Here is a 14190-nt window from a genome sequence, read left to right on the forward strand (position 1 = left end):
TCCCAGTGCCTTTTTATGACCTACAAGTCAGTGATTATTCCAGTGATGGAATAATTTTCACTTGCCAGGATGTGTACGGCTCAGCAAATGGCATGAGAATCAATCTGTAGTGAACATCCCTGGGATCGTCGCACTCTCTACAAAACCTCCGTAGTATCTCCTTAACTGGTTTTTACATAGACCATGACTTCTGGCTGATTTCCTTCCTGTTTTATAAGATTTTTCTATTCGCTCTGTTATGTACTTTGTTCTTTACTGATGTTTGCTGTTCTTGTTTTAATCAGTTTTATTGTAGCTATGGCCTTTATTCTTTAACTTGTGCACTATGGATTAATCTACACAGGTTCATTTATACTGGATCAGTAAGCACATTGCTTTGTTTTTCCTTTATAGCTGAAACTGGAAGACCGTTCGCTGATGCCCCGTGACTTGGTTCGACGTATGGGCAAAAATGCTGTAAGTTCCTTGTCTCTGCATCACATTTTCTTCTGGAATTTGAAGCATTGGTAAGGCCATGTTTGAAATACTGTGCTGTTCTGGTCACCAGATTATAGAAAGGATACTATTAAACTAGAAAGAGTGCAGAAAAGATTTACTAGGATGCTACTGGGACTTGATGGATTGAGTTATAAGGAGAGGCTGGTTAGGCTGGAACTTTTTTCTCAGGAGCGTAGGAGGCTAAGGGGTGACCTTATAGAGGTTTATAAAATAATGAGGGGAATAGATAAGGTAGGTAGTTAATGTCTTGTCCCAAAGGTAGGAGAGTCTGAAACTAGAGGGCCTGGGTTTAAGGTGAGAATGGAGAGACGTAAGTGTTTGGAGGGGCAACTTTTTCCCAAAGGGGCAATTTTTTTATGAGGGTGGTGAGTGTCTGCAACAAACTACAAGAGGTAGGGTACAACTTTGTCTTTTAAAAAGCATTTGGTAAGATGGGTATATAGGTATATGGGCCAAATGCAGCTTAGGGATTTAAAAAAAAGTGTTGGCATGGACAAGTTGGCCCAAAGGGCTTGTTTCCGTGCTATAAACCTCTGACTCTAATTGTTTTTGTGAAATTTCATCATTAAAATAGCAGTTAATTTTTTGCTATCCTTGGTGTTCTTCGTTCTATTGCAGTGTGATGCACTCAACTCATTTTCTTCATTCTGTGTCTGCATCTTTTACAGGATAATCAGTGTGGAACAGTGATTGATGTGAATATGGAGTGCACGTTGAAGATTTTGGGAACAAATTATATTCTTCACCCAGTCAACAGCAGAGATTTGCAGCATATTTGGGTGTGTGATTAGGAAGCCGCAAGATTGTCATTGTTTGCTAACATTTCCATTGCTTTCTACCTTTTCAAAAAGTAGGATTTCATAGAAATAGAACCTTCATAGAATCCCTACAATGCAGGAGGTGGTCATTCGGCTCATCAGATCTGCACTGATTCACCGACAGCGCATCCCACCCAAACGCTATCCCCATGACCCTTCACAATCAGCACAGCTAATCTCTCTAATCTACACATCTTGGAACACAAGTGCAATTTAGCATGACCAAACCACCGAACCGATACATCTTTGGAGTATGGGAGGAACCAAAACACACAGCAAATGTGCAAACTCTGTGCAGACAGTGACCCAAGGTTGGAATTGAACCTGGGTCCTTTATGCTGTGAGGCAGCAGTGCTAACCACTGGTGTTGTTTATTGTCCCTGTTTCATTTTGGGAAGAAGCCTCATCAGATTATTGAGGATTTGCCTGGGAACAGCTCTTCACGATAACTCGAAGCAATTGGTTTTGTGGAGTCTGCATGGGTTTCCTCCGGGTGATCCTCCCAGAGTCCGAAAGATGTGCTGGTTAGGTGCACTGGCCGTAATTCTCCCTCAGTGTACCTGAACAGGTGTCAGAGTGTGGTGACTAGGAGATTTCCATAGTAACTGCATTGCAGTGTTAATGTAAGCCTACTTGGGACGCACATAAATAACCAAAGTGCTGGTCTGGCAGCTTCTAACGAGAGAAACAGAGTTCACATTTTTTAAGTCCAATGTGTCTCCTCTCAGGACTAAAGTGAGATTGGTAGGTGATGGGTTTTGTGCTGTTGAAAATGGGGAGGGCAGATAGTGCCAAAGAGGTCAGGCATAGGTTTTGCTTTCAGAAAGTGCTGATCTTTATTCTGCTCTGGATCAGCGCTTTAATATCCTCATTACCACTCCTTCTGCCTCATTGTTGTTTAACCTCCCTCATCCTTAACCTATCTGATCTCTTGCTCTGCCTACCCATCCACCAACCATCTCCACTCCCCAAAATGTTAACTGTTTCTCTCTCCATAGAAGCTGCCAGACCTGCTGTGGTTTTCCTGCACTTTGTTTTTATTTCAGATCTCTGGCATCCATTGTATTTTCCTTTTATTTAAACTATTGGCTGTGATGTAGGATGCTGACTTGATGGTGCGATTGTGCATGGGGTATGCAGCACACAAATGGATCTTTCAACTCAATAGTCTTTGGTGCTCATGCTCCTTCAGAAAGTATCAGCCAACACTCTAGTTTCCTGATCTTTGTTTTAGATTCATTATTTCCTTCCCCTTTAATCTGAAAGTATCAAGCTTATAAATTTATTTGTATTTTTGTTTCCTTGGCTTTGTAGCCTTAAGGAGCAGGCATTGTTTTCAACAGAAATATATATCTGTATATTGAAGTGTCACCTTTCCTGTGAAACTTTCTTCTCTTCTCACCTGATTTCTCTAGGGCTGATCCCAAGATATGTGCAGCTGTGCTGACAGTGTTCTGGAATCTCCAAGTTCCATTTCCAGGATATGTCCACAGTTCTGTTGCATTCAGAACTGCTCAAGTTGATCTTTGGCCCATTGCTGGTTATCCATCTGATGCAGTTTTACTGTCCTACTGCAACATACAGCCTATTGTGCCAAACTAAGCAGAGGCTGGCTAAAGACCCAACCATAGTGGAACAGAGCTGTGCCATTAGAGTGCATTTAAAATTCCTTCATGATTAAGCGCTGCTGAAGAATCCAGTGGTAGAAAAAAAAACATTGGGCAGGTTGTATTTAAGATCCATACGACTCCAAAGCATTTTAAATAATTGAGCCCCTCCTCCAACCCGGTCTTTGTAACCAGATATTGAGCACACAGTTCCATTGTCTGAAAGGCAGTTGTTGAGGGAAAGTTTTCTTGTTTCTCTGCATTGATATGGAGGGAAAAGATTTATTGTTCTGTTACCACAAGGCATTGTTGGTAAAATATTCTCCCCTTAATTTGCACCCCCACTCCCCAAAAAGCTGCTGCCACTTTGTCTTGCACTGTGCATCTGTAGATTTGTTACAGTACAGAATAGGACCAGTTGAGCTCCTGAAAGAGCAGTTCAACTAGTCCCACACCTCTAAACTTGTTCTGGTGTCCTGGAATTTTTTTTCCCCTTTGGGATCTTGTCCAATTTCCTTTTGAAAATCACAATTCTATTTGCCTCTAACGCACTTAGTGGGTTTTAGATGGCAGAGTTGTTACGGTGTAGGAAACCATCATGTCTGATTGAACATTGTGATCCAGTTCCATTCTGCCTTTCCCCTAACCCTACACATTGTATCTGTTCAAATAATCACCATTTCATCAGCTTGTCATTTCCCTTGAAACTTCTCAGCCCCTTACCCCTGAGAAATCTGCTTCAATGTGTTTCAAGAACATTTTATAAACTCAGGACATCACTGCAGGAGTTCTTCAGGGTGGTGTCCTAGGCCCAGCTATCTTCAGCTGCTTCATCAATAAGATCATAAGTCAGGTTGTTCATTGCACAATGTTCCAAGCCATTCATGACTCGTACATAAACAGTTGGTTGTTCAGCAAGACCGGGCAACGTTCTGAGGTCAACCTTGACTAATAAGTGGCAAATGAAATTCACACCACAAGTGCCAGGCAACGACTATCTCCAGTAAGCATTGATCTAACTATCTCCGCTTCAAATTAAATGGTGTTACCATCATTGAATGACCTACTATCAACATCTTGGTGGTTACTACTGATCAAAAACTGAACTGGACCAGCCCATATAAATCTTCCTTAGGAATACTTTGGAGTTGAGGATGACGAGTTCTCTGACAGAAATCCATTGCGCGACCTGCAGTCTTTGTCATGTAGGGCAGTCGGTGGTTAGAGGAGCCCGTGGGTGGAGTGTCCAGGTTTCTATGTGCCCCTTTTGCTGTCGTCACTTGGCTTCAGCTTGCTTTTAGAGTCATAGAAGTTTATAGCATGGAAACAGGCTCTTCGGCCCATGTTGTCCATGTTGCCCTTTTTTTAAAACCCCTAAAGTAATCCCAATTGCCCACATTTGACCCATATCCCTCTGTTTTACCCCTGTAACTTTGTAAATGCTTTTTAAAAGACAAACTACTACCACCTCTGGCAGCTTGCTCCAGACACACTCCACCCTGTTTGTGGGGGAAAAAAAGAATGACCCTCTGTACACTTTTCCCCTCTCCCCACTCACCTCAAAACCAGTGAAACTCTATGTTCAGCCCCTTCCCAGATTCTTTGCCTTCACTTCAGGTGGTATGTTGGCCTTCACTACAAGAGGATTTGAGTTCAGAAGTAGGAATGCCTTGTGCAGTTATACAGGGCCTTGGTGAGACCACATCTAGAGTACTGTGTGCAGTTTTGGTCTCCCTACCCAAGAAAGAGTATACTTTCCAGAGAGGGGGTGCAGCAGAAGTTCACTAGGCTGATACCGATACCGGGGCTGGTGGGACAGTCCAAGAGGAGACATTGCGTCGACTAGGCCTGTATTCACTCAAATTTAGAAAGATGAGAGGGGATTTGATTGAAATATATAAAATTCTCATGGCTGGACAGACTGGATGCAGAGAGGATGTTCCCCCGGTCGGGGAATCTAGAACTCAAGATGCAGGACAGACCATTTAAAGGGGAGCGAACCTGTGTAATTCTCTGACAGGAGATTGCGGAGGCCCAGTCACTGAAATTATTCAAGAAAGAGAGGTTGTTTAGATTTTAATGGCATTGAGGGGTATGGGAAGAAAGCAAGAATATGGCATTGAGATAGAGAATCAGCCATGATCACGTTGAATGGCAGAGCAGGCTCAAAGGTCTGAATCACCTATTCCTGCACCTAGTTTCTATGTTTGTATCTAAATACTTTGGCTATGAGAGCAGTTTGGAGATTTGGAATTCTGCGCTGAGTAACTCGCCTCCTGATTCCCCAAAGCCTGTGCATCAGCTGTGAGGCACATATCAGGACTGTGATGGAACACTGGATGAGTGCAGCTCTAATAACACTTAGAGGCATCAAGGATGAGACAGCAGCTTGATTGGAACTCTTTCTACCACATTAACCGTTCACTACTCCAACACTTAGGCACGGTAGCAGCTGTGTGTACCATCTACAAGTGCACTGCAGCAACTCAACAAGGCATCTTCCAAAGCTGTGAACCTTAGCACTTAGAAGGATATGAGCAGCAAATGCAGGGGGCGTGAGCATTTTTAAGTTCATCTCCAAGCCACACACCACTTGCAACTACATCGCCTTTCCTTCACTGCCGCTGAGCCAGAATCCTCTAACTGGATATGTCTAACTACACCACATGGATCACAGTGGTTCAAGAAAGAAGCTTACCACCACCCTGTCAATGTATTTAGGAATGGACAGTAAATGCTGGCTTTACTGTTACGCCCTCTCCCATGAAAATAAATAAACCCTACCATCACATTCCTATAAGTCTTGGCCACCTACATATCCCAGAAATCATTTAGCTCTTTCCTCTGCTACTGAAGGATATTCCTTTAAATGTGTCTCTTCCACAGCCTCGTTCACCTTCAGAACCTAAAGTTTTATTTGTTTAGTGGACTTTCTAGCCATGTTCAATCAAATCTGTGTTTTCTTCTGTTTCATACAATAAACATCAGAACCATGAGCAGAGTAGACAACTCAGTAGATTATAGCCCTTCGTCCTACTGCTAATCAAAACCTCTCCATCTCATGTTCTGGCATTCACTGTGCTCTTGGGTAGGGAATTCCACAGATTCACAATCCTTTGATTGAAGTAACCCTCCTCATTTCTCTCTTAAATCTGCCACCCCTTAGCCTAATACTACAAAGAATGTTCGTCATTCCTATGTTGACTCTGAAAGAGCAAGCTAATTAGTCCCACCCCTGATTTTTCTTCCCAATAGCCATGAAGCTGTTTTCTACTATAATGTTAGCCTGTTTGTCCTCCTGCTGCTGCTTGAGCCTAACTGGTCTTTCACTCCAGTGCTTGCAGATCCCGAGGCCCCATCAGCACTATTGCCATGCCTGCAGAAGTTATTGCATGGAACTAAACGTGTTTGTACAAGGACTTGTGCTTTCCTGTGACATCAGTGACTCCAATGACTTTCGAAATGCATGATTGTTTGTGGCATGATGTACTTTTTGTAAAGGAAAACAAGATTTTAGTGTTCTATCAGAGCTGACTCATGTTTAAATCTAATCTAATACAAATATTCCTTTTCAGCCATTTGTCTATGGTGACTACATAGCCTTTGATTGCTGGCTAGGAAAAGTTGACAACATTGTGGCCCAGCTTATCCTAAAACTATCAAACGGAGCCAGGTATGACTCCATCCTCTTTCATTTGAATTGCGTACATTGTGCAAAAATAGAAGTGACTTTGCCCTAGGATTTGATTTTCTAATGAGCTTAATTACATGGTATTAATAATTATTCAGTTGGTTCTGAGTTGTGCAGATCAAAAACATCAGATTCAATCTCCAGCCTGTGATGAAACTTGCTGCTCTCCATAGGAGCAGCAGTATAAATATTACAATTTGACTTATTTCCTGTGATTGAGGAAGGCAAAGAATTGCCAGACTTTGTGCTCCCAATTTGTAGTTGATTGTTGTTTTGATAAAAGTGCACAAGTACGATATCTGGTCCAATGTGGGATCCTCACATTAGAATATAATCACTTGAATCTGTCTTCAGGATATAGGCATCACTCTAGCCAGGCTGCTATTTATTGTCCATCCCTCATTACCTTTGAGAAGGTTGTGGTGAAATGCTGCCTTGAATTGCAGCAATCCGCTTGCTGAATGTACTCAATGCTGTCACGTATTGAGTTGAAGAAAATATTAGGAGGCATCTAATACTTATTGAACAGCACAGGGAGTTTAATCCGTTTGACAGAGAGAAAGGGGAATTATTGCAAATGTTTTTGAAATTGCACTTATTTTCATTTTCTATTTAAAACATCACCTTGAGAAGCTCAGTGTATTTTGTAGCCCATGAACTTACAGAACTTGCAATAGTATGCCTTTGACACTATCAAGAGATATGAAGAAACATTTCCTTTGTTTTATTTTACTTTCCTGTGATTAACTTAAAATATAGGAGGCCTGTGTAATCTCTTTCTATATTTCCATAGACAACTTTTCCTCAATGTAGCAGAGATATGTATCCTAATTCAAGACTGAAAGTTGTGAAATTTTTTATAAAACTTTCAGGATAGCCAATGAACTTATTTCTGTAGTGACTTTCACGATCTCAGGATAGCCCAAAGAGCTTTCCAACCACTGTGCTATCCTTTTTGAAGGGCAGGTACAGATTTAGGCAACACTGCTAACCCTAATGCAACTTTATAAGACCCTTGTCAGACCCCACTTGGGGTACCGTGCGCAGTTCTGGCCGCCTCACTACAGGAAGGATGTGGAAGCTATTGAGAGGGTGCAGAGGAGATTTACAAGGATGTTGCCTGGATTGGGAGGCATGCCTTATGAAGATAGGTTGACGGAACTAGGTCTCTTCTCCCTGGAGAGACAAAGGTTGAGAGGTGACCTGATAGAGGTTTATAAAATGTTGAGAGGAATAGATAGGGTGGATTCTCGGAGGCTATTTCCCAGGGCTGAAATGGTCGCTACGAGAGGACACAGGTTTAAGGTGCTGGGAAGCAAGTACAGAGGAGACGTTAGGGGTAAGTTTTTCACTCAGAGGGTGATGACTGTGTGGAGTCGGCTGCTGTTGGTGATGGTAGAGGCGAAGTTGCTGGGTTTTTTTTAAAAAGACTTCTGGATGAGTATATGGGATCTAATGGCATTGGAAGTTACAGATAGTTCTGTGGCTTGGTAGGTATAGATGTGATCGGCGCAACTTGTGGGCCGAAGGGCCTGTTTGTTCTGTAGTGTTCTATGCTGTGCACAAACTGCTGGCTGCCCCATAAAACAACAATGAGATAAATGATGCTCTTTTGTTGAGGGATAGATATTGGCCAGGAACAAGAAAAAAGTCAAAAATTTCATAGGATCTTGTATGTCAGTTTCTTGAGAGGTGATGACGGTGGCTGTTCCTCAGTGCTGTACTTGGGAGCATTGGCATGGATTGTGACTTGTTTCTGCATTGGGGCTTGAACCCATTACCTTCTGACTCAGTTCAGAGTGTACAACTGAGCCATACTGATATCCATTATGGTTTGATATTTCATTTGTTCTGTTACACTCTCATCCCAAACCCTACATTGTTTGTATCTCCAGCTTTTACTGTACCATCTTTACTGATGTACCATATTGCCCTGTTTTTAAACCTCGTTCATTTTGTGGGTCCCACTTAATATGTTGCAGTCCATACTTAGTGTATTGAAAGTCAGTCTGTTCCTCTCTTTATAGATGCTCAATGAGTACCAGTGATGGCAGTAAGCTCGTTGATTTATGTCCCCATGTCAGTGATTCGGTAAGTTTATAGTTGTTTGAACGGAAGAGGGTGTGGGGAAAATGTTATCTCACAGCCTTCTTGGAAACACATTTATCAAATAAAAAATTTATGAATTTGGTTGCTAAGTGAATGTTAATGTACCAGTGAGCTGAACCAATGATGTCAAGTGTTGGATTGGAATTTTCTGTGCATGGGCTTATTAATGGATGGGGAAACACGATACAAATGTTTCTGATTGCAACGTTTTCTCGACGGCCTGTCTTCCTTTGAGATGGTGGCTATGTGTTAAAATGTAAGAGGGCCATGTGATGTAGCGCTGGTTGGTTGCCTTACAGAAAAACACCTACAGACTGAAAAGGCACGTGATGCATCATTACAAGTGCAAAAATTGTGCCTCAGTCTATCTATGCTTTCCACTTTCATTACTGTTGATCTGTTTTATCATCAGCACAAGATGGCCAAGCTTGGTGTCACCAGCTCACTTTGTTCAGTGATAGGACAATGAATGCACACATATTTAATGTTTAATCCTTCTAATATAGTGATTCTAGGATTGAGGATAACTATTTCTTTGGTAACAGGAAGAGGAAGACAGATTATCACTTGAATGGGTATACGTTGAGAGGTGGATTTTCAACAAGACCTTGGTTCCCTCGTGCATCAGTTGTTGAATGTAAGCGTGTAGGTACAGCAGGCAGTAAAGAAGGCAAATGGTATGCTGGCTCTCATAGCGAGAGGATTTAAGTATAGGAACAGCAGTGTTTTGCGGCAATTGTACAGGGTGTTGGTGAGGCCGCATCTGGGATATTGTGTGCAGTTTTGGTGTCCTTATCTGAGGAAGGATGCCCGAAGCATAGAGGGAGTACAGTGAAGGTTTACCAGGCTGATTCTTAGGATGGCAGGTCTGATAGGAGGAGAGACTAAATCGGTTAGGATTATATATTCACTGGAGTTTAGAAGTGAGGGGATCGCCACAAAACATAAAATTGTAACATGGTAATAAGGGTAGATTCAGAAAGAGTGTTCCCAATGGTGTGGGAGTCCAGAACTAGGGGTCAGAGTTTGAGGATAAGAGGTAAACCTTTTAGAACTGAAGTGAGGAGAAATTTCTTCACCCAGAGGGGGATGAATGTGTGGAATTCACTATCACAGAAAGTAGTTGAGGTCAAAACATTGTCTGATTTCAAGAAGAAATTGGATATAGCTCTTGGGGCTAAAAGGATCAAGGGACGTGGGAGGATGGGTGGGGAGGAGCGGAATCAGGATATTTAATTAAATGATCAAGGTGCATGGTGGAGCAGGTTTGAAGGGCTGAATGGCTTCTCGTTTGTTAACATGGAAAATGACCCAGGTTTATCTGATCCCTAAAAAGGATAAATTTGGGGGAAGTGACATTCTAGTGGTATTATTGCTCGACTAATAATTTAGAAATCCAGATAATGTTCTGGGGACCTGGGTTCGAAGTCTGCCATGGCAGATGGTGGAATTTGAATTCAATCAAAAAAATCTGGAATTAAGAATCTTAATGACCATGAAACCATTGCCAATTCTTGGAAGAACCCATCTGGTCCACTAATGTCCTTTAGGGAAGGAAATCTGCTGTCCTTGCCTTCATGTGACTCCTGAACCACAGCAATGTGGTTGACTCTCAACTGCCATTTGAAATGGCCGAGCGAGACACTCAGTTGTAACAATCGCTACCAAGTCTCAACAAAGAAGTGAAACCGGACGGTCCACCTGGCATTGACCTGGGCACTGAAAAAGACAACAGCAAAAGAAACATCTCTGACTCTGCAAAGTCCTCCTTACTAACATCTGAAGGCTAATGCTAAAGTTGGGAGATTTGTCTCAGCGACTAGTCAAACAACATCCTGACAGTCATTCTCACGGAATCATACCTTGCAGATAACACCCAGACACCACCATTACCATCCCTGGATATGTCCTGTCCCACTGGCAGGACAGACCCAGCAGAGGTGGCAGCACAGTGGTATACAGTTTCAAGGGAGTTGCCATGAGAGTCCTTAAAATTGACTTCGGATCCCATAAAATCTCATGACTCCAGGTTAAACATGGGCAAGGAAACCTCCTACTGGTTACCATGTACCATTCTCCTTCTGATGAATCAGTATTCCTCCATGTAGAACAACGCTCGGAGGAAGCAGTGAAGGTGGCAAGGGTGCAAGATGTACTCTGGGTAGGGGATTTCAATGTCCATCACCAAGAGTGGCTTGGCGGCAGCAGCACTGATTTGAGCTGGTTAAGGTCATTGAGTCATAGTCATAGAGGGTTACAGTATGGAAACAGGCCGTTCAGCCCAACTTGTCCATGCCACCCTTATTTTTAAAATCCTTAAGCTAATCCCAATTGCCTGCATTTGGCCCATATCCCTCTATACCCATCCTATGCATGTAACTATCTAAGTGCATGTAGACAACATCCACTGCCTTCCCTTCATCCACTTTCCTGGTAACCTTGAAAAATTCTAATTGGTTAAACATGACCTACCACGCACAAAGCCACGTTGACTCTCCCTAATAAGGCCCTGTGTATCCAAGTATTTGTTGATCCTATCTCTTAGTACTCCCTCCAATAATTTACGTACTACTGACATCAAATGTACCTATAATTTTCTGGATTATAAATTTATGCCCTCTAGTTTTAGACTCCCCTACCTTTGGGAAGAGATATTGACTATCTATCTTGTTTGTGCCGCTCATTATTTTATAAACTTCTATAAAGTCACCCCTCAGCCCCCTACGCTCCAGAGGAAAAGTCCCAGCCTATTCAGCCTCTTCTTATAACTCAATCCATCAAGACCCGGTAGCATCCTAGTAAATCTTTTCTGCACTCTTTCTAGTTTAATAATAATCTTACTGTAATTGGGTGACCAGAATTAGTGTTCCAAGCGTAGTCTTACCAATGTCTTGTACAACGTTAACAAGACAGAATAAACAAAGAATGATACAGCATAAGAGCAGGCCCTTCGGCCCTCCAAGCCTGCACCAATCATGTATTCCTAACTAGACCATCCGTTTATATTCTTCTATTCCCAGTCTGTTCATGTGGCTATCTAGATAAGTCTTAAATGATCCTAGCATGTCTGCTTCAACCACCTTGCTTGGTAGTGCATCCCAGGCCCCCACCGCCTTCTGTAAAATACGTTCCCTGTATATCTGCATTGAACCATGCCCCCTCTTACCTTGAACTTGTGACCCCTTGTGTTTGTCATTTCTGACCTGAGAAAAAGCTTCCAACTGTTCACCCTATCTATGCCCTTCACAATTTTATAAACTTCTAATAGCATCAGAAGTATTCGCAACAATCTTCAGCCAGAAGTGCTGAATGGATGATCCAACTCAGCCTCCTCCAGTGGTCCCCAGCATCTCAGATGCCAGTCTCCAGCCAATTTGATTCACTCCATGTGATATCAAGAAAAGGTTGGAGACTTTGGATACTGGAAAGGCAATGAGCCCTTGTAACATTCTGGCAATAGCACTGATGACTTGTGCTCCAGAACTTGTTCCCCTAGCCAAGCTCTTCCAGTATAGTTACAACACTGGGATTTACCCAACAGTGTGAAAAGTTGTCCAGGTATTTCCTGTACACAGCAGGACAAATCCAATCCAACCCAACCAATTACTGCCCGATTGGTCTACTCTGTCATCATTGGAATGATGGAAGGGGTCATCAACAGTGCCATCAAACAGCTCCTGCTCAGCAACGCCTAGTTTGAGTTTTGCTAGGGTCGCTGAGCTTCTGACTTCATTACAGCCTTCGTTCAAACATGTATAAAAGAGCTGAATTCCAGAAGTGAGGCAAGAGTGACTGCCCTGACATAAAGGCCTTGTTTGACCGAGTGTGGCAAAGAAAGCCCCCTAGCGCAATTGGAATCAGTGAGTATCAGGGAGCAAACACTCTGCAGGTTGGAGTCATAACTGGTATGTAAGAAGATTCTTGTGGTTGAGGAGGGTCAATCATCTCAGCTGTAGGACATCTCTGCAGGAATCCCTCAGGGTAGTGTCCGAGGCCCAACAATCTTCAGCTGTTGCATTGACCTTGCCTTTGTCATAAGGTCAGAAGTGGGGATGTTCGCTGATTGTGCAATGTTCGGCACCATTCGCAACTCTTCAGATATTGAAGCTATCCATGTTGAAATGCAACAATATTTGGAAAATATCCAGGCTTGGGCTGACGAGTGGCAAGTAACATTCATACCACACAAATGCCAGGCAAGAACCATCACCAATAAGAGGCACTCTAACCGCTGCCCTTTGACATTCAATGGTGTAACAATCACCGAACGCCCACTATCAACATCCTTGAGTTACCATTGACCAGAAACTCAACTGAACTCGCCACACAAACACTGGCTACGAGCAGATTAGAGGCTAGAAATACTGCAGCAAGTACAACGAATATTATTAAACTAGAAAGAATGCAGAAAAGATTTACTTGGATACCACTGGGACTTGATGGTTTGAGTTATAAGGAGTGGCTGGATAGACTGGGACTTTTTTCTCTGGAGCATAGAAGGCTGAGGGGTGACCTTAGAGGCAATTGGGATTAGTTTAGGGGTTTATATTAAAAGAATGGCGGCATGGGATAAGTTGAGCCGAAAGACCTGTTTCCGTCTGTAAACCTCTGATTGCAAGTAACTCCTCCTGATTTCCCAAAGCCTATCAACTATGTATCCGGAGTGTGATGGAATTCTCCCCACTTGCCTGGATGCGTGTAGCTCCAACAACACTCAAACTTGCCACTATCCAGGTCAAAGCAGTCTGCTTGACTGGCACCACATCTACAAACATTCAATCCCTTCACCACCAATGCTCAATGACAGCAGTGTGTACTATCTACAAGATGCACTGCAACTATTCACCAAAGATCCTTAGACAGCACCTTCCAAATGCACAACCACTTCCATCTAGAAGAACAAGGGCAGCAGATAAATAGGAACACCACCACCTGCAAATTCCCCTCCCACTCATCATCCCCACTTGGAAGAATATCACTGTTCCTTTGCAGTCACTGGATCAAAATCCTGGAATTCCCTCCCTCCTGACGTTGCTCAATAAGAAGTCTTGCAACAGCAGGTTAAAGTCCAACAAGTTTATTTGCTAGTAAACCCACAGGCTTTCAGAATGCTGTTTCCTCATCAGATGAGAACAAAGAACAGTACAGCACAGGAACAGGCCCTTCGGCCCTCCAAGCCTGCACCGCTCATGCGCCCAACAAGAACGTTCGTTCTATCCCTCTATTCCCAGTCTGTTCATGTGGCTATCTAGATGAGTGTTAAATGATCCCAGTGTGTCTGCCTCAACCACCTTGCTTGGCAGCACATTCCAGGCTCCTGTGTAAAATACGTCCCCCTGACATCTGTATTGAACCTTGCCCCCTTAACCTTGAGCTTGTGACCCCTTGTGTTCATCACCTCTGATCTGGGAGAAAGTTTCCCACTGTTCATCCTATCCATACCCCTCATAATTTTATACACCTATGA

At 42.9% G+C, this 14190-nt stretch overlaps 1 protein-coding gene across 1 annotated transcript in view; it reads left to right on the plus strand.

Annotated features, from left to right (window-relative positions):
* ube2o (ubiquitin-conjugating enzyme E2O) overlaps positions 1–14190 on the plus strand; it is a 192987-nt gene that overhangs the window by 46976 nt on the left and 131821 nt on the right. The window contains exons 2-5 of the mRNA XM_080209242.1: positions 394–456; positions 1167–1277; positions 6499–6596; positions 8642–8705. Of these exons, the coding sequence (XP_080065368.1) occupies positions 394–456; positions 1167–1277; positions 6499–6596; positions 8642–8705 (336 nt within the window). The remainder of the gene's footprint in view (positions 1–393; positions 457–1166; positions 1278–6498; positions 6597–8641; positions 8706–14190) is intronic.

Source organism: Carcharhinus amblyrhynchos, chromosome 21 (genome assembly GCF_965287045.1).
Source record: "Carcharhinus amblyrhynchos chromosome 21, sCarAmb.v2.hapA, whole genome shotgun sequence".
NCBI lineage: Eukaryota > Metazoa > Chordata > Chondrichthyes > Carcharhiniformes > Carcharhinidae > Carcharhinus > Carcharhinus amblyrhynchos.